The sequence below is a fragment of the Notamacropus eugenii genome, chromosome 4 (assembly GCF_028372415.1).
Source record: "Notamacropus eugenii isolate mMacEug1 chromosome 4, mMacEug1.pri_v2, whole genome shotgun sequence".
NCBI classification, from domain to species: Eukaryota; Metazoa; Chordata; class Mammalia; order Diprotodontia; family Macropodidae; genus Notamacropus; species Notamacropus eugenii.
In genome coordinates, this window is record NC_092875.1 from 162444464 (window position 1) to 162466173 (window position 21710).

Below are 21710 nucleotides of genomic sequence, written 5' to 3' on the forward strand. Positions count from 1 at the left end.
GAGAATGAAAACAACAAAGAAAGAAGAGTGAAAAGAGAAGAGTCTAGAATCGAACACTGGGCAATACCCATGTTTAAGGGTCAATTAGAAGATGAAAATGATGAGAGTACAGTGTCACAAAAATTAAGATCAGGAAGGTATCAAGAATGTGGGAGTTGTCCACAGAGTAAAACGTTTCAGAAATGGCAAGGAGTATGAGGCTAGAAAAAGAAAAAAGCCATTGGATTTGATTGATTAAGAGGCCTGCAAGTGACCTTGGAGAGAAAAGTTTCAGCAGAGTGACAGGAGTGGAAGTCAGAACGAAAAGAATGGAATTTCTATAAAATATTGACATTATGAAGAGATATCATAATGAAGTAAATGATCATTTAATCATCACTCCCAAGACACATTGAGATTAAATGTCTATTAACCAGCTAATGCTAATTAGCAATCAATGAACTGAGAGACCTTGCTTGCATTGACACCTCTCGACCTAATAGTTTGTTTATTTAGCTATGGTGATTTAAGGCTTTTCAAACATCAAAATCCTTAAAAATAAAAGTAAATATTCTTAGAAGTAAATATTAAACATCAGAAGAATCTGGATCCTGTTCCACAAACACCATCTTACAATGCTAACAGCTCCTGATTAGCACAACAGACATCAAAGATAAAAACACCATTATGGAGATAGCGTAAGTACCAACATGGTACTTACTGACAAATTTTAATTTGCCCATCATTTATATCTATTTGCCAGTTTCTTGGACATTAGCCATGACATCTATATGCTAGCTCAGAAAATACTGGTCACAGATTTTCAACACCATCTTCATACTGCTTGGCTAATAATAATGTCCACAACCTTTCAAGCAAAGTCCTCAAGAGTCTCACAGTATTACGTCTTAGGCTGTGTTCTTGTACTTGTGTGAGAAATCACAAACATATGAGCCATGCTTCATAAATTGGAAACACATGTGACTTCTTTTTTTAATTATTTACTCAAACTGTTTCCTGTTCTTACATTAATGTATAGCCACGCAAATTAGTCCTGCTTTTAATGAGAGGCAGGTGTAGCTGTGGGTAACCATAGACAACATAGTAAGTATGGGCAGATTCCTCAAACAACTGTGAGCTTTGTACTGCAGAAATCCTAATAGTTGATTTCCTACTTACCAGAACTAAATCGACAGGAAGGACAACTTTAATTTTCCTTTTAAACTGTTCATTGAGCTCTTTAACAAGAACAAGCACCACGATGCTCAGCAAGGACAGCAGCAGAGCTTCTAATTGAACTGACTTGATGTTTTCAAAGACATAGGCATAGATCTACAGGGATGAAAGAACAGAAACACACAGGAACAAAGTTACTGGAGTTGTGGGTCACCAAGCTCTGGGCTCACAGATGGAGCAATAATTTGCTCAAGGACACTAATCACACTGAGGAAGTACAGTTGGTATCAATCGGAGACTGCATTGTTACCTTTGGCTTCCTGTACAGAACAGTCCAACACAGTTCCTTTGTGGTGATTCTCTACAAAGGCATTGTTGGAGTGGCTGATGCTTGTGTATTTCCATCAATCATACCACCAAGCAAATGGAACATGAGGGATTAATTGAACCCCAAAAGTCTACAAACAAAATAACTCCACCTGTTACTCTCTCCATTCCTTTGCCAAACAGCAAAAATATCTTTACCATATGTCCAGCCATCTCACAGGGGTGAACCTTCCCCCTCCCTACTACCACTTTCTACCTGTTGCACTGGAAATGGTAATTAAATTAACAATATCATTATTTTTGTACATCAGGGCATATCAGTTGACTACTGTATGGATCAACTTGCCATCCCTATGACACCTCAGACAAAAACTCTCTTTCCTAGACACCACTCCCTTAAATGAAATTTTCTCCTCAATCAGAATCCAAGATACTTGATGACAGGGACAATCTCAATTTTGAACCTGTATACCTAATACCTAGAATAAAGATTGCCTAGCACACATATGAAGTGCCTAACAAGTGCTTATTCATTCATTCAACATCTTTTAATGTCTTGGATTCTCCACTTGTTAGCTGTTTGGCTTTGGACAAACCATGTTAACTGCCCTAAGAATCATTTGCCTTTTCTGTGAAATAGGTACCATAATAACTGTAGATTTTAGGCAATTGTTCTGAGCATGATAATGTATCTAAAAGTAGTTTGAAAACTGTAAAACACTACAAAAATGGGAATCACTTGCAATGTTTCTCTGGTCTTTAAATTTTCCCTCTTTTTTCTCCTCCTTCCTCCTCTTCCTTTCCTTAATAACCACATATATATAAACCAATTTCTACTGGTAGGTGTAAAAGTTTCATAACATTCGATTGTTAATTATTCATAAAATTCTATCAATGATCTTGAATGGTTTATTATAGTACTCTTCAGACCATTTGAAACAGCAAACCTCATTGAAAAGCTGGGTTTTAACCCTCCCAATTGGTAATAATGTTATTTTAGATTAACAAAACAATTATGATTCATAATTTTACAGTGATCAATGGCTAAATGGTTACTTAAAATGACATGCTCCTTTGGTGCTCATGTAAGCAAAATATACAGCTATCTATCATATTCAAAGATGATATTATTCATGCGTGGCATAATGGAAAAGTCCATTATTGGATCAGAAGTTCTTTCCACATGGCATACTGTATATACAAAATTCTAATGAAGAGGTTTCAAGAAAAAGACACACTCTGTATAAAACTAGACTAACCAACAGAGTGGAATCATTGATAAATTACAGCCAGATTCTAACTTAAACTGTGAAACTTTTATCTAGTAGTTTGGCCAAACCCTATAAACTAGCCTGGCTCAGCACAGCACCCAGTTCAAATCAGTTAAATAATTCAGCATTCTTTCAGGCCCAGGTAAACACTGGGAAGTTCATAGACATTTCCCCTTGGTTTCTCTACTCCTATAATTTCTTCAAGGGAGGAAGGGAAGATTTGTTTCCTGAATCCATAGGATTTAGTTCTCACCAAGTTACCTCTCCCCTTCAGTGCATTCAGAGATGCACTGGGACTCAGTATTTTTCATTGCTTTGCTCCTATGAAGAAACAGATGATGATTTTCCAAGGTGTGGAAGTTAGGTTTACTTTTTTAAGACACAAAAGTCCAAACTCATATGAAACTCATCATTTCTAGTTACTAAATTAAAAGCTGGCAGACTCTTAAGAAGAAAAGAGCCCCACTTCCCATCCCTTTTCAAGGATGTCATTGGATTCTGTGACCTCTTCCCTCAGTCTCAGTAAATGCCCTCCTCATCACTCCCTGAGGAGCCCAAATGTATCTGGGCTTCTCCTCCACCTCCTTTATCTGCCTCTAGCCCATATTATCTCTCTAGAACTTTATCCAGGTTAAGTCCCAAGTTCTACTCCACTTGCTGCTCCTCAACCATGATTTCCTCTGATGACTTGGGATGCAGTACCTTGGGAGTATTTCAAAAGGGCTCCAACCAGCAGAATATACACCTCAATTTCCTAGTTTAGTCCCTGTTCCTTCTAAAATAGGGGTTCTTAACCATTTTGTGACTATATTAATAATAAAAGGAAGGAATTTATATAGCATTTCAGGGTTTCCAAAGTACTTTTCAAATATCTCATTTTATCCTCACAGCAGTCCTGGAAGATAGGTGCCATTCTTATCCCCTTTTTACAGATGACAAGATAGAGAGAGAGAGACTTTAAATGACTTGCCTGGAGTCATTTACATTTGGTAAATGTCTAAGGCCAGATTTGTCCTGACTCCAGACATAGTACTCTTATCCACTATGCCACCTAGCTGTCCCACTGACCCCTTTGGCAGTCTTGTGAATCCCATCTACCCTTCCACAAAATAAAATACGTAAGATTATAAAGGAAACCAATTGTACTGAAAAGTCATAATGTTCCTTTTTTTTTTTTTAGTTCACTGACCCCAGATGAAGTAACACTGCCCTTAAAGATTGATGTTAAGCCTTTTTTCTCTTGAATTTTGGCTGTCCAGGGTCACATCTCCATTGTGATCCTATAGAGGTAATTATGCTTTAGATATCATTAATGGATAGTAAAATAGGACTTGATGGCAACATTACCAATATTCAGTTTAAGTCATGTACCATCAAACATTGTTCATTGGATCTGTGAAAAAGTGATTTTATGGAAGACCATTGCAGAGCACAATTACCTCTAAGGAAATCTATTTTACCCTTCAGGATGGTGGAGAGGAAAGGGATAGGAAAGAGAAGATAATAGATGGGACGGCAAATGGAAGAAATGGAGAGTCAGAAGCAAACACTATTGTGGGGGGACAGGTCAAGGAACAGAATGTGTAAGTGAATGGTGAATACTAAAAAATAAATAAATTATACATTTTTTAAATGGAAAAGCCTTCATTGATAAATAATTGGGATAAGTAGGCAGTGGGACATGAGAATCATCTAAAGAGTCAACCTGAGGCTCCTTTCAAATCTGGAGACGAAAAACAATGCCTAAACTTTAACCAGCAGGTAGGTGGCACAGGAGATAGAGTGATCTGGAGTCTGGAAGAATCATCTTCTTGAGTTCAAATCTAGGTTCATACACTTGCTAGCTGTCTGCATGTGATCCTGGGCAAGTCATTTAACCCTATTTGCCTGATTATCCTCATTTGTACAATGAGCTGGAGAAGGAAATGATAAACCACTCCAGTATCCTTGCCAAGAAAACCCCAAATGGGGTCATGAAGAGTCTGACAAAACTGAAAATGACTGAAACACAACAACAACAACAAAAAAACCCTCAACACTTGAAATTAATAAAATAGCTCCAAATGTGACACTGAGGTAATATCTTAGATAGAGTGCTTCAACTGTAGTCAGGAAAATCTGAATTCAAACACTCTCTCAGATATATATGAGCCAGGAGACCATAAGTCCTTTAGCTCTCATGAACCTCAGTTTCCCCATCCATGAAATGAGGTGCTATTAGTACATATTTATTTCACAGGCCTTTTAGAAGGAATAAATAAGATAACATATGTAAAGCAATTTGCAAATACCAAAGTGGCATATAAATGTTAGCTAGTAAATGGGAAAACAAATAAAGTCATCAGTTTGGGAAGACAGAGATAGTTTTTCTGGGAGATAATAGAAAAAAGAGGAAAGAATGGCTATATTGTACTGCATCACTATGTCACTTGAAAATAAGAAATATATTTAACTTGCTCCTTTGGAAACTGACAATAAAAATTTAAAAATTCCTTATATTCTCATTCAAAGAATTTATTTTCATTTTTTTTCATTCCTACCCATGGGACTTGAAAAGAAAAACTAAATGATGAAATCAAAGAGGTGGAAAATTTGTCCATTATTCATAAAGAAATTTAAGAGCTTTCAGTATCATAAACTTTTAGGGTTGGGAGGAAGCTTAAAGATCATCTATTTCTATCCCTTCCATTTTACAAATGAAGAAACTGAGATGCAAAGATGGATGAATAGTCTTTATGGTCACAAAAGTAATAGGTAATTTCAGATAGTTGATATGGGGAGAAAAATCACTTTTGCTTAAGACAAATTTCCCTGTATGTCTCAAAATCTTCAGTCAATTCCATCCCAGATATCTTGACAGATAAATCAGGAAAAGCAAATGTGGGAGAGCACAGGAAGAATAAAGCTTAAGTAACCAATAAATAGATTTATTGTATAGAACACGAACACAATTTTGGCAAAGATACAGGAGTGGTTTGCCATTTCTTTCTTCAAATCATTTTTACAGAGAAGGAAACTGAGGCAAATACAGCTAAGTGACTTGCTCAGGGTCACAGAGCTGGCAAGTGTCTGAGGCCAGATCTGAACACAGGAAGATAAATCTTCCTGACTCCAGGCACTACATCACCTGGCTACCCTTACCGTTAATGCATTTCCATATTTGTACTTAGCTAGAAATGTTGCCTAGTATTCATATATAATTGTAAGTCATAATGAATTATATCTTGCCTCATTTAATCACAATTGTTTCTTTTGTTACATACAGGATAAGGAGAGGAAAGGGGGAAATCAACAAGTATTTATTAAATGAATATTCTGTGCTAGGTACTGAGAATACAAAGACAAAAATGAAACATTCCCATGCCTGCAAGATGCTCAAATTTTATCAAGAAGAGAGACCCCCCCCCACACACACACACATACACACACGAATATATATATAAGGGGCAGGGGGATTAAAGAGCATTCATTAAATATCTACTATTAGACACAGACACTATGCTGCGCATGTTACAGATATTGTTTCAATTGATCACAATAATTCTGGGAGATAGGTGTATTGTGATCCCCATTTTGCAACAGAGGGGAAGAAGGCAGACAGGGATTAAATGACTTGCCCAGGGTATCTAGTAAGTGTCTAAGAACACATCTGAACTCAGATATTCCTGACTACAAACTCAGTTCTCCATCTACCATGCCAAGTACATGAACATGTGTTATACTTATAGGTATGAACAAGGAGCTTATATTGTGCTTTGAAAATTATGAAGGAGTACACAACTCAAGATCACCTCCAGAAACTTGACCGTTAGCATCACCATCTCTTCTAAGAACATAAAGAATAAATTAAGCACATGAATCAAAAGTTCAGGAATCCAAAAGAATATCTGATCTCTATTTCCTAAGAAGGAAACAGCTAGTAGCTACCTTAGGAAAAAAATATGACTGGCTTTTAACAAGCGAACAATACACATGAAGAGTTGAACACAAATGAAAAGACTTAAAGGAAAAAAGAGGCCATCGTGAGGAAGGGGATTGATGGAAAGTGTAGTATTTCCCAGTTGGAAAAAGGGACTGAATAATCACAGAAGGCTGAAAGCTCAGGAGTGGGAGAAGTCTTGGGAATGTTGTCCTGAGCCAGCACTAGGGGCTAGCTCACTGCAAGTGAAGGGATCTGCTATGTCTGATTGCATATAATCATGAGCAGTTAGACCTTTAGTTTGGATTAGTCATGCACTTAAAGAATGATCTGTCTGGACAGAATTCTGTGGTTTCCATAACTGGTGCTACTACTGTGACCTGAGAAATTTAGCCCCATTCTACTTCCTCACCATCCCCTGACTAATAATTACTGCCTGGCAAATGGCACTGATTACTCTTGGGAGTTTACTGTTCTCTTTAAATTTTGTTTATTTGCTGTACTTACTTTTATAATGGCTTTTGTCTCTAGAAGAAGCAAGATAAGATGCTGTTTTATTATGGGTCTTTCTTTTGGTAGCATTCTAAACAAGTGTTCACTATCAGAGTGTACCACACAGAGAAAGTCTGAAAAGGAAAACAACTGTGAGCCTATAAAGAAGAGCACTCAATCTCTCTCTCTCTCCCTCTTTCTTATTCCTCCTGTTTTCCTTCTATCTTTCTTCCTTCTCCTCCTCTCCCCAAAGTGGAGCTTCACAAAGAAGGGAATCTAAAAGGCAAAGGTGAGGAGAGATTGCATGAAGTACAACCCAGGGCAAAGGCATACAGATGGGAAATGGATTACCTGTAGAACTAGATAAATTTGGCTAAACTGTGCAGTAAGGAGATAACTGGTCTCATTAATACACTGCAAAGTTGGAAAGGTATTCTGGGTAATTTGTGAAAGGTTTTAAAAGCCCAAAAGAGGAGCTAATATTTTTTCCTAGAGGTAACAGAGAGGTATTGGAGCTTATCAAGTAAGGAAGTAAAATGGTCAAACCTGCACTGCAGGAAAATTACTTTGGCCACTATGCAGAGGATAGTCAGAAGAAGAAAGAGTTTTAAGGAAAGGAAACCAATTAGAATAATATTATAAACATCCAAGCAAGAGGTTTTAAAGGCCTGAAATAGATTCTTAGCCATGTATGAAGAGAAAAGGGGATGAATTAAAGATTTGTGGAGATAGATGCAACAAGATTTTATAACTGGATATAAGAGAAAATGAGAAGTCAAGGGCAATGTTTGTGTCACTGGGTAACTGAAAGAGTGGTAGAGATCTCAACAGAAATTTTAAAAAAATTCAGAAGGAAGGTGAGTTTGGGGAAAAGCATGATAAGTTCAATTTAGGACATGGTGAGTTTGAGATGTCTGTGGATTTGCAGTCTGAAATACCAAATAATCTATTTCCAACTAGAAAAGACCTAACGTAAGAAATATATTTAATGTAATATTGCTCACTTGGGATACCCAGTCTTAGTAGAGGAGTTATAAATTCAACAGTAGGGAAAAAAAGGAAAGGATGAAATTAGAATCTTTTACAAAGTCTCCCGCCTACATTTTCTCAGTTAAGAATTGATGGTGTTAGAAGAAACTATTAGACTTTGACAGTTTATAAGCCCTAATATTATAAACATCTGCTCTAGTAACATAAAAAAAGATAAAAAATGATGACCCCCTCACTTAAAGAGCCCTAAATCAGAGTTATAAAGGGAAAGAAAAATATAACTGACTTAAGTTTAAGTCCATGTCATTAAATATACAGATGTTAGAGTAAGCCAATGAACACAGAAATAAATAGTGCTTTCTTGACAACCGTCACATCAGCCCTAATACATTTTAAAATAAAATGTTTATTTTGTACTGTCAGTTTCAGCTAATTTCATTCAACTTAGCCAGCATTTTTTCAGTACTGGCTATATGCTGGGAACTATCAAGAAGGTTACAGAGAAGCTGGAAAACAGGATGGAAACAAAAATACATACAAATAAATAAGCCACAAAAATGGTCCTTCAACTGAATTAATTTAGTGTCTTATCAAGACAGCCAAAAATATGGATCAGACACAAAGCTCCACATGCACCTCATGATTCATTAATGACTTGAACAAACTTTTTTGACAGATATTAACAATGTTTAATGCAAATAGGTGAGATTTAAAGGCATTTACATGATTATATACGTCCCAGCCTAATTGCTGTGGGCTGCCTGAGTCTTCTTACCTTAGTCCAGGTCTTCAGTGGCCAGCCAGATTAACGTATTGAGAGAAGAGACTTTCCAGAGTCAAACAAGGGTTAGGCTTTATTCAGGATCTTGGTTGCATGTCCATATGCTGGCGAGTTCTTGCCCAGGAAAAAGGAACCTCCCTCCTCTTAAGGAGCAAGGATCACACAGTGAGAGGACAGGGGGTGAAAGAGGGGAGGGACACCCAGAGGGGACCCCCCCCTCAGCCTTTCCTGCCCTTACTTAAGCTCTCCCAGCCATTCACACATGGATACCATACATGCTCTCAGCCCATAGCTAATCAACAAAAAGGTGTGCTCAGACCATGGACCAGTCTCAAGGGTGGGATGCTGTCACCAGAAAGTTTCCACTGAGAAGAGGTGGAGAAACAAGAAAACTCAAGTCTCATTCCTCAATTCCCAGCTGTTCCCTGGGGGGCCTCATGAGAGCTTGCAATCAAGAAGCCCTCATTTTTACCTGCCCAAAACCGTTCACGTGAGAACTGAGCTTACACCCCAACATATATATACTTATACATACACACAATATACACATATACATATGTGTACACGTTAAGTACGCATATATGTTGTGTGTGGTACATGTGTGCATGCGTGTTATATATTATACATATATACATATATCACTAACTCCCAGTACAAACTGACATTACCAAAATAAGGTTGAATTGACTGCATTTAATCTTTTAAATAGCATTTTTGTTGGGCATTCATCATCTGTCTACCTTTCTAGGTTCACTGCACATTACTGCCCTCTTCAAATTCTGAGAGACTGTCGCCTTGGTACTAAGAAGACAAAGAAGTTCTTGATGTTTTCAGCACCTGATACTCTATCTCCCATTTGTACAAGCTACCCCACACACACAAACAGCAGAATTTTTGTTTTAATGTCCTTATCTGTGTATATATTGTTTTCCCTCAATCAAATGTAAGGTCCTTGAGGACAGGTACTAATGTCTTTGTATACTCAGTAGCTAACACGATGTCTGGAAAATTGTGAGTGCTTAATAAATGTTTATTGACTGACAGAAGCAGAAAAATGTGACACAATATATATGGGAAATCATGAGTTGCATACCCACCTTTTATAACCTGACTTTAACCTACTTTTCCATCCTGAATATATATTATTTCACATCATGTACATTATAGTCCAACAAAATTTACCTTCTTAATGTTCCTCATAAATGACACTCAATTTTCCATCTCCATATCTTTTCATTGGCTGTCTTCTGTGCCTAGAATTCATTTTTGTCTCATCTTTGCCTCTTAGAGTAATCTCTTTCAAAAACAAGTTTAAGCACCACCTTCTTTGTGTGAGATCTTTCTTGTCTCCTTTTCCCAGAATGCTAGTGCCTTCCCTCAAAAAAAAATACCTTTTATTTATTCTGTATATATTTACATATGTACAGATTGCCTCCTCAAAAAGAATATAAGTTTCTTAAGGGTCAAGAATAATTTTTCTCTTTGTCTCTTCAGTGCCTGGCACATAGCAAAAACCTAATGCTTATTAATTGACCCCATTAAATCACTTACTAAATGCATAAACACTATTTGTTCAGACCCTTATCATCTCTCAGCTCCATTATCCTAACAGTCTTGGAACTAGTCTTCCTGGTCTTGTTCCTCCTCATTCCTGTCTATCCTCCACATAGCTGACAAAATGGTTATCCTTAAGTATGTGTGTGTGTGTGTGTGTGTGTGTGTGTGTGTGTGTGTGTGTAAAACCACACCATTCCCCTAGTCCATAAACTCCAGGGGCTCTCCACTGCCCCAAGGTAAAAAAATAAACTTCTCTGCTTAGTTTTTAAAGTCCTTGGTAACCTGGCCCCAACCTCTCTTTCCAGGCTCGCTATATATCACCCAGTCTCCCAGACTCTGTGATAGCCAAAACAGCCTCTCTTTTTTGCTCCCTTCAGCACTCTTATTGCCCATCTCTGTGCCTCTTCAATGGCTGTCACCTGTTCTGAGAATACAGTGCCTTCTCACTTCTTCCTCCAAGAACCAGCTCAAGCATGCCCTCCACATGAAGTCTTTTCTGATTCTTAAATTGCTAGTGCCTTCCCTCCAAACTACCTTGTAGTTAATTTGTATTTTATTTATTCCTTTTCTTTTTATTCTGAATATAGTTATAATATTTTGTTTACATATGCATACATGTATATACCTATGCATGTGTATGTTTATAACATGTACATGTTTATCACATGTGTACACACATGCATCTATGTGTATGCATACTATTGCCCCTTAGAAGCACCTTGCAAGTAGGCATTATTTCATTCATTATATTTGCATCCTGATGCTGACGTGTGGAAGGTACTTTATAAGTGCTTGCTGAACAATTACCACAATCTGAGTTTTTTCAGCTTTCACCTCTTTAGATTTGGGTAGTTTCTTGTTATCTCATATTTCATCTCATTTCAGCCTAGCAATATACTTATTTGTTTACTTATTTATTGATATGCCTGTTCAACAATACCTCACTGTGTGATCTGGAGGTGAAGGATGCTGACAAATGCAGCATAGCTCCTTTCTATGCCCAGAACTGGTGAGATCCATTTCCACTTCTGTTATCAGGTACTACTGGAGAATAAGAAAAGTATTCCAGCTTTCCATCTATTTTATGCACAACTGTGATTAGTCTGCTTTATTGCTCAGTGCCTTCTGCACTGAGGCATCTCCGACAGGTGGGATAATGGTATTTCTGATTTGTTCCAAAGGATGTCACCTTCCTGTCTTACTTGGACACAAAGGTGTGTTATTCACTTTGTGTCAGATGGATCTACATGACATAAGGTCAGCCTACAATTCCATAAGTCCTAGTCGATTTCTTTGACTCTCAGGAACAGTTGCATACCACTTGACTATGATGCCCACCCAAACTTAGCAGTGTCATCAGATTCTGACTGATCACCATTTCAGGGTTCCTTAGGCCTTCACAGATGCTATACAGGCCTTAGGATGTACATTCCTCCTTTTTGCCATTCCTTCTCTCACTTATGGTATGGACAAGAACACTTCCATCTAATGTGCTCCAACTCCTTTTAACTAGTGAATTCTTAATGTATACTTTATGTCCTAAACTTCTTATGAAGGAATACATTTCTGAAACTGAATATCAGCCAAAAGAATCGTTTTCTCCTATAATGTCCTTTTATGTATATCACATATATTTCCCCTACTGCAGAATCTTTAAAACATTGTAAAATATAATTTATAGAAATAAAGAATTAGAAAGATTTAGAACAATATAGAAAATATAGAAAACTGTTAACAGCAATTTTAAACATCCACAGTAAATTATCTTATAAGTATTAAAGCTTAAAATTACTCTTTCTTTAATATCTTGTCCAAAACCCTTCTTTAAGATCTTCTCTTGGGGGAGGCATAGCTAAGATGGCAGAGTAGAAATAGGGACCACTAGAGCTCTGCTCCCAAACCCCTCAAAAAACCTGTAAAAATTACTCTAAATGAATTCTAGAGCAACAGAAGCCAAAAAATGACAGACTGAAACAGATTTCCTGCCCAAGGCAATCTGAAAGTCAACAGGAAGGGTCTGTCACACCAGGCTGGGAGCAGAGTGCAATTCAGCATAGGCCATGCCAGCAAGGATGGAGGTGGAGCAGGGCTTAGGGGACTGAATTGCTGGCAGCAGCTACAGTTTCCAAACTTCTCAACCCACAAACACTAGACAGCTTCAAAGGTCAGTGCGAAAGTCTCTCCCCTGGCTGAGAGGGGAGCATCCCCAGTCCCAACCTCAGTCCTGGCCCCAGCCTCAGGCTGGGCCCCTGCCCCAGGCTGGGCCCCTGCCCCAAGGTAGCTGCAGCCACTGCTGAAGAGGAGACTACTTCTGGAGCCCCTCATTTAACAAAGAGTTCAAAAGTCAAATAAATGACTGGGGAAATGAGCAAACAGGGGAAAAAGAAACAGACTATAGATTTTTACTTTCTCAGTGAAGAGGTATTTTCTTACATCACTGGTGACAAGGAAACATACAACCAGAAGAAGACAACAAAGCTAAAACTCTTGCATTCAAAGTCTCTAAGAAAAATATGAGTTAGTCTCAGACCATGGAAGAGCTCAAAAAGGATTTTGAAAATCAAGTAAGAGAAGTAGAGGAAAAATTAAAAAGAGAAAGGAGAGTGATGCAAGAAAATCATGAAAAATGAGTCAACAGCTTGCTAAAGGAGACCGAAAAAATGCTGAAGAAAATAACACCTTTAAAATTAGCTAAGCCAAAAGAAAAAAAAGAGATCCAAAAAGCCAAGGAGAAGAAAAATGCCTTAAAAAGCAGAATGGGACAAATGGAAAAAAGATGTGCAAAAAGTCATTGAAGATAATAATAACTCCTTAAAAAATAGAATGGAGCAAATGAAAGCTAATGACTTTATGAGAAATCAAGAAATTATAAAACAAACCCACAAGAATGAAAAAATAGAAGACACCATGAAATATCTCACTGGAAAAACAACTGATGTGGAAAATGGATTCAGGAGAGACAGTTTAAAAATTATTGAATTACCTGAAATCCATGATAAAAAAATGAACCTAGCTATCATCTTCTATCATATTATCAAGGAAAAATGCCCTGATATTCTAGAACCAGAGGGTAAAATAGAAATGGAAAGAATCCACCAATCACCTCCTGAAAGAGATCCCAAAGGAAAATTCATAGGTATATTGTAGTCAAATTCCAGAGTTCCCAGGTCAAGGAGTAAATATTACAAGCAGATAGAAACAAACAATTCAAATATTGTATAAACACAATCAAGATAACACAAGATTTTACAGCTTCTACACTACAGGATTGGAAGGCTTGGAAAATGGTGTTCCAGAGGTCAAAGGAGGTAGAATTAAAACCAAGGATCATCTACCCAGCAAAACTGAGCGTAATACTTCAGGGGAAAAAATGGAACTTCAATGAAATAGAGGACGTCCAAGTATTTTTGTTGAAAAGACCAAAGCTGAATAGAAAATCTGACTTTCAAATGCAAGAATCAAGAGAAGCATGAAAAGGTAAACGGGAAAGAGAAATCATAAGAGAATTATTAAAGTTGAACTGTTTACATTCCTCCATGGAAAAATGATATTTATAACTCTTGAAACCTTTCTCAGTATTAGGATAGTTGGAGGGAATACACACACACACACACATATATACACACATGCATATATACATGTATATATGTGTATATATGCATGTGTATGTATGTATATATGCAGACAGAGGGCACATGGTGAGCTGAATATGAAGGAATTTTCTAAAAAAGAAAATTGTTGAGAGAAACATATAGGAGAAAGAGAAAGGGAGAAGTAGAATGTGGTAAACCATCTTATATAAAAGAGGCAAGAAAGAGCTTTTACAATGGAGGGAAAGAAGGGGAAGATGAGAGGGAATGAGTGAGTCTTCCTTTTACCAGGTTTGGCTTCAAGAGGGAATAACAAACACACCCAACTGGGTATGGAAGTTTATCTTACCCTACAGGAAAACAGGAGGGAATGGGATAAGAGAGGGAGGATAATACAAGGGATAGCAGATTCAGGGAAAGGGTATTTAGAATCAAACACTTTGGTAGAGGGACAGGTCAAAGGGGAGAACAGAATAAATGGAGGGTGGAACAGGATAGAGGGAAATACAGTTAGTCTTTCACAACATGACTTATGAAAGTGTTTTGCATGACTACACATGTATTAACTATACTGAATTGCTAGCCTTCTCAATGAGGGTAGGTGGGGAGAGGGAAATCTGGAATTCAAAGCTTTTAAAATGAATGTTAAAAATTGTTTTCACATGCAACTAGGAAATAAGATATATAGGTAATGGGATACAGAAACTTATCTTGCCCTACAGGAAAACAGAAGGGAAAGGGAAAAGGGGTGATAGAAGGAAGGGCAGATTGGAGGAATAGGTAATCAAAATACATGCTCTCCTGGGGTGACGGTAAGGGGAGATGGGGAGAAATTTTGAAATTCAAAATTATGTGGAAATGAATGTTGAAAACTGAAAATAAACAAATTTAGAAAAATAAAAAAAGAAAAGTAAACCAAGGATTGTAGAAAAAAAGATCTTCTCTTAAAGGTGTATTAGATAATTGACTTTAACATGATGGCACCTTAAGGTTAACAAATCTCTTAACATTCATAATCTCAATCATCTTTACAATTCTGAGGTCAATGAAGTTAGAATATTTACATAAAAATCACTTTATTTATCAGATCTTTTTTTTCCTAATTGATATTTTTGTATTTATAACATAGTGAATTCTGGAAATGATCCTTTCCCCATCCCTCCCTACCACTCCAATGGCTAAATCTTTTCCTGTAACAAAGAACAATAGTTAAAATTTTTTGAAGAGTAACTAAATCTGACAATGCATACAATGTTCTGACCTAGTAGCTCTTCACCGTGAAGATGGGTGCTTCCTTTTCAGAATTTAAGATCAAGGTGGAAAGAATTAAGTTAAACAAACTGAGTTTACTTAGTGAGCAGTTTTTGACCTGACATTTCCAACTCTTAAATTTTATTTTAAAAAAAAACAACAGAAAATTCCCTTAAGTGATAAAAGTATCAAATGTATTTTAATTAAAACTGCTTATCTGGAGAAAAATAATTTTATGATCCCTGTTTTACAGATGAGAAAACTGAAACTGACAGAGATCAAGTGAATTTCCAAGGGTGGAATGGACTGACTCCATATCTCGGCTTCCTATCTTACTCTCTAGTTACTATTATACTATGTTGCCCCTCAAACAGGGGATACCCAAAGGCAGAAAGTGGTATGTCAATTCAGATTTCATTAGGAAATACTTTAGGTATTCAGTCCATAAACATTTATTAAGAACTTACTATGTGCCAGATACATTGCTATGTATGAGAGATCCAAAAAAAAAAAAAAAGTCGACACAGTTCCTGCTTTCAAGGAGCTCAGAGTCTAATGGAAGAGACAACATGCAACAACTAGGTACAGAAAGGATAATAAAGGCATGCTTGTATTCTTCTCTCATATTCTTTCATTATGCTCTGTGAAAATAAGAAAGCTTACCTATGTTTCCATCATACAAAACAGCTGAATGAACAATGAAACAAAAAAAGTCAACGTATAGATATTTTAAAGTATCTAAATGTTTGACGTTTGGACAAACCATCTGGATCTGAGATGTAAATTTTTCACTCAATCCTTATGTTCTGGTATCACAAAGACATAACTACGCCCCCCATCCCCCACCTTCCAACAACAACAATAAAAATAGGGCAGGGTAAGGAATAAATTTTGAACCAAATAGCTAGTACTATCTCCTACACAGTTATGGCTCTCCTCTCCATATTTAGTTTTTTTTTTTAACTGACACTTTTTGTATTTATACTACTCGATTCTGGAAACTGTCCTCTTCCCCACCCTCCCTAACACTGAAAATGAATCTTTTCCTGTAACAAAGCAAAATAATTAAACAAAAACACTTCAGTTAGTGACTGTATCTGATCATCTATACAGTTCTGAACTAGTAGCTCTCCACCTCTGTCCTGAGAATTTTTTCCCAAATCTTAAGATCAAGACTGAAAGAATTAAGTTATACAAACTAAGTTTACTTAGTGAGCAGTTTTTGACTTGTGGATCCCAACTCTGAAAATCTCTTTAAAGAAAATATTAAAATGATAAGAATGACAAATATATTGACTCATCTGGCAAAAAAAAAAGAAAAAAAAATTTTTTTCTCTAAACCCATAACTCATGATTCCCCTCTGAGGACACAGATGTCAAGGCAAAACCAGTATCCTCCCCAATCCATGCCTATTTTTAAATCCTTCCTAATCACAGAATCATAGTACTGGAAAGGACCTCAGAGGCCCTCTTATTCTCCCCCCTCATTTTACAAAGAAGAAAAATAAGGCCCAGGGGGTTTAAGTGATTTGTCCAAGGCCACACAGGATTTAAACCTGCAACCTGTGATTCTAGAACCAGTGACCTTTCCCTTGGACTTGGCTAAAATGTCATTTCTTTCATTAACTTTTTGCCTGTTCTCTCCAAGGGCAATGAACTCTTTCCAAACTAAACCCTAAGGGGATTTTCGTTGAATCTCCACGTTCACAGTCTGCCACGCACATAGCTAACTGTCCACCTCTGTCATTTGTCCTCCTATCTCATGAATATCTCTCCCTCTGCTTCTTTATTTTTTTAAAGCAATGAGGAAGGACCATTCACTCTTACAGTGCCAATTAAAGTGTGCTACATATAGAATGGGTAATCAATAAATGGGCAGTCATAGAGGAAACTGGCTTTAGTAAGCTCCTCAATGGCAAATTAGCCCCATTATTTTATAGCCATAGTCATGTAATCAGGGATCTCTTAAAAACAGATGGGCTGCAGTTGCAATTAAAAAGAAGATGCAATCCTTGACTAACTATGAAATCCTTGACAAACTATTATCCCTATGAAATAAGTCTGGAAGGATATGAAGTCTCAGGATGAGGAGGGGTTTGTGGTTGTTTTTGTTTTCATCTTCAAAGGAATAAAGAATCATGGGAAATTTTTAATAAGAAAATAAAATGATTAGATATGTGCTTAAGGAAATTTATATTATGTGAAGAAAGAATTGAGATTGCTGTATTTATAACAGCAATACAGGTGCCAGATGATGAGGGCTTGCGCTAGGGTGGTAGTCATATAAATAGGAAGAAGTAGATGGATACAAGAGAATTTGTGAAGGTAAAATTAATAAAACATGGTACCTGAAGGATACAGAAGATGAGGGAGAGGGAAGCATTTTATGATCCTAAATTCCTTTGAGTTTGCAACTACAAGTTTCCAAACTTGGGGAAAGAGGAATATGACTTCAATAAAAATATGGAAACTGGGAAGGAGGGAGAGTTTGGAGAAAAAGAAAATGAATTCTATTTGGACATATTGAGTTTGAGATGTCTACAGGACATCAAGTCAGAAATGTCCAATAGATATTTGGTGATATGGAACTAGACTTTAGGAGAGAGACAAGGACTGGATATTTCAATCTAGGAGTTAGCCGCATCATGATTATAATAGCAAGAATTTAGATAGTGTTTTGAGGTTTACAAAATGCTTTATTTATTACTGAATTTGATCCTCTAAATACCCCTGTAAGGCAGGTACTGTTTTTACTCATTTTCTTCATGAGGAAAGAAAGGCTAGGAGAAGTTACATTACTTGCCCAGTATGGGCCAAGATAGGAATTTAGATTAGGCCAATTTTAAGTCTAGTATTCTGCCTTGCCGTCCAGCTGCCTCTCCACATAGAGGTGAGAGTTGAACCCATGATCCAGAAATCATTGAGAGTATGTAGAGGTATAGAAAGAAGGGAGCTTTGGGATTAAGGATCATCTGAGATGGAACAGCTGGATTGGTAAGAGGGGAAAGAGGACAAAGAAGCATCACAAAAACACAAAAAACAAAGAATATCCGTGAAATGACAGAAATCAAATACTACTGAAAGATCAAGGCAGATGAAGACTGAGAAAGGATAATCAGATTTGGCAATTAAGAGATTACTGGTAGTCCTAAAAAGAACAGTTTAGAGATCTGAAGCTAGATTGCAGAGGGCTGAGGAGTGGGAGGAAGGGGGATGGATGTGTCAAGTTTAGCTCACTTTTTTCTAGGTATTTTGACTGAAAATGGAAGTGAAACATGGGATTACAGTTTGAAGGAATTATAGGGTTATATGGATATATATGCATTATATTGATACAGAGTGTGCAGTGAAGTGGTATAGTGGACTGAATACTGTATTTTAGATTCAGAAAAAAAAAAGAAAAAAATTGAGTTCAGAGTCCTGCTTTAGACGCTAAAAAATCTGTGTGACCCTGGGCAAGTCACTTACTTTCTCCACATCAGTAAAGTGAGGGGGATAGTCCCCAAGATTTCTTCCAGTTCTAAATCTAGGACTCTATGAATCATCGCATACTAGACTTCCCGGTTTCTTAGAAATGAAGCAACAGAGCAGTTCTTTCTGTACTTATTGATTAATTCACAATGGTCCCATGACTGCACACATACCAGAAAGAGGGAGAAGAATGTAATGCCCCAGGGTCATACCAAAGTTGCTGGAATATGCATTTCAACTACATATGTTTGCAGTCATAAAAAAAATGACCACCCCAGAATGAAAGGAACAAGGAAAACCCCAGGGTATTGTCTGGATAAGACTACAATTTGCAGTTCAAGGCTCAAGTCCTAAAATGCTTGGAGGAAAGCATAGGGGACGGGTGGAGACTCATCAAAAACAGCATTGGAATACAATAGAAAATCTGGCTGGTGGAGAATGCAGCTATAATGAGTGTCATGTGGGAAATCATCAATGTGGATGATTTATCATGAAAGACAAAATTTTCTTGTTATATTTCTATGATGCCTGTCACAGGCACATAAGACATGGACACACACATATCACTTATTTATTAATGTATTAACTTTTTATTTGTTTTTGGAAATGCTTAAAGTGAAAAGCTACGTTAATATGACAAGTCCCAGAAACATAAACTACAGGAGTTCAATGCTCATAATAGGAATTACTACCATTCATATTTGATCAGAAAAAGGAAATATTCAGCCATCCGTGTCTGGAGCTCTCTATATACACAACTGATTTAACCATTTGAAACTCACTGTCAGTTTGAACAAATGATTCATTTGACTAATTTTCAGCTGAATTACTTGTTTAGACTGACCCTTCCATATGGTTTAAAAGGACAGAAAAATTCAGCAATGATTGTTCTAGAAATATGAATAAAGTGTCTCTCATGTATTAACAGCTGAGTTTGAATTAATCAAAGGATTAAGTATATATTCATGCTACCACATATTTACTACCTTTTAGAAGAAATTTTTTCAAGTTACTATTTTCCAAATATATTACATTTGGAAAAAAATACAGATCATGCTATATGATATACTTCCATTAATACTGTTCAAATGGAATTGCCCATTCTCTATTATGAGTTCATGTCTCAACAAGGTTTGCAATGTGCAAATAAATCAATACAATAACAGCTATAGACAATTCTTAACTTAGAGAATTGTAAAGTTGTCTAGTTGTTCAATGCTGAAGCCCCACACCTAGGCCTCACTCAAAGAAGCAAGAAGCAGCCTCTCTTCTTTCTACCATTCTTAGACTCCATTACAAAAGCAAACCAATAATGATGTCAACTGCTATTCCCCATTCTTCCTTCCCTACCCTTAGAGACAAAGCACTAGATCTCCTGTTGTAGTAAAATTCAATTGATGTAAATAATTAAACATGCCAATGAACCTGAATAATTAGATACTTAAGTAAATATTATTATTTTCCTTGAATTCTACTCGGAAAGGAAACATAAGCGCAGACTAATATTTAAGATTTAATTAAAAAAAAACAAACAAAAAACAAAAAACAAAACACCTTCCCAAAGAACTTTCGAGGGTGATAATTCAGTCTTCCTTCTGCTCCCTCTATAACCTGATATTCATCACTGAGATTTGAAATGACCCTCAATTAAATCAATCAACAAGCATATTTTAAGGCACTCAGGGTACAAACATAAAAGTGAGTCCATTCTTGCCCTCAGGGTACAAACATAAAAGTGAGTCCATTCTTGCCCTCAGGGTACAAACATAAAAGTGAGTCCATTCTTGCCCTCAAGGAACTTACATCCTTGCTGAGCAAAAACAAAAGGTACACAAGTAAGGAAATACAAAGTGGTATAGAAAGTAATTTCAATGAGGAGAGGAAAGAAACCAGTAACTAGGGAAATGATTTCACGTTTACTATATTTTATTTACTAAGAAAGAAAAGGACATTTATGTAATTTTAAAAACTTCTCATCAAACCTTAAAAGAGAAATGGTTCTCTACTTAACTTCAGCTAAAAATTCAGTCAGAAAACTCCTTTCCTTCTAAGCATCTACTTCCTAAGTAGATTAGGGTTTTACAGTGAGTTTCACAGAGATGCCAAAGAAATAAACATTAAAAATTAATTATTTTAAGTGTTTCCTAATGAAATAATAAGTATACTACTGAAATGCATGCCTCATATTCTATTATGCCTAGAATAATATAGGTAAGTCTTGCCTCTGACGCATACTGACTGTAACCCTAGGGAAATCATTTGACCTCTCAGTCTTTTAGGCAATTCTCTAAGACAAGCTTCCTTATCTAGGAGTTTCCATTATCAAGACCCAGTTTCAACTGCCTATTTTATTAGTCATTATTCATCTGATACTATTTTTGCTTGCAGTGAGGTTATTTATCTCTTTCAGGGCTGGGTATAAATCTCAGCAGAAAAAAGAAGTGGGATTATAGTCACCAAATATTAATACAATGGCATGTCCCTTTGTAGGATGTATTATAATAGTTAATATGACATCTAGTCCACAGCTTATATCAAGGATTCTTAACTCCCAACATATGATGCTAAGGCCCACAAAACAAAGAACCTTTCCTGAAAGAGGGCAACATTTTTGGTGCAATCTGCATTAAAGCTTTTAATAAAAAATTCTGTTCAGACCATTTCCCTGCTCTGTCAGAACAAGATGTCACTCTTTAAAGGTTTTTTTCTATCCTTTTTTAAAAAATGGAATATTATGTTTCTGTGTTTTGAGAACCTTACCCTTTAAAAAGAATTCTATTTTGAAGAACATGCTTAGCTGATTCAAATTAGTAATCCTTGGGGCACAATTCAGAAACATATGAATTATGACAAGGAGAAACCTACTATTTGTAAAGTCTTTATTTACAAGAATATTTAGTGGAAGT

The 21710-nt window shown here is 36.6% G+C and overlaps 1 protein-coding gene across 9 annotated transcripts in view; it reads right to left on the minus strand.

Annotated features, from left to right (window-relative positions):
• The window catches only part of SLC26A7 (solute carrier family 26 member 7), a 208851-nt gene that overhangs the window by 85734 nt on the left and 101407 nt on the right, over positions 1 to 21710 (minus strand). For 7 of the 9 annotated variants that reach the window (XM_072603586.1, XM_072603584.1, XM_072603583.1 and 4 more), the window contains exon 5: positions 1159 to 1311. The exons of the other annotated variants lie outside the window; for them this stretch is intronic. In XM_072603586.1, the coding sequence (XP_072459687.1) occupies positions 1159 to 1311 (153 nt within the window). The remainder of the gene's footprint in view (positions 1 to 1158; positions 1312 to 21710) is intronic. 9 annotated transcript variants of the gene reach the window in all.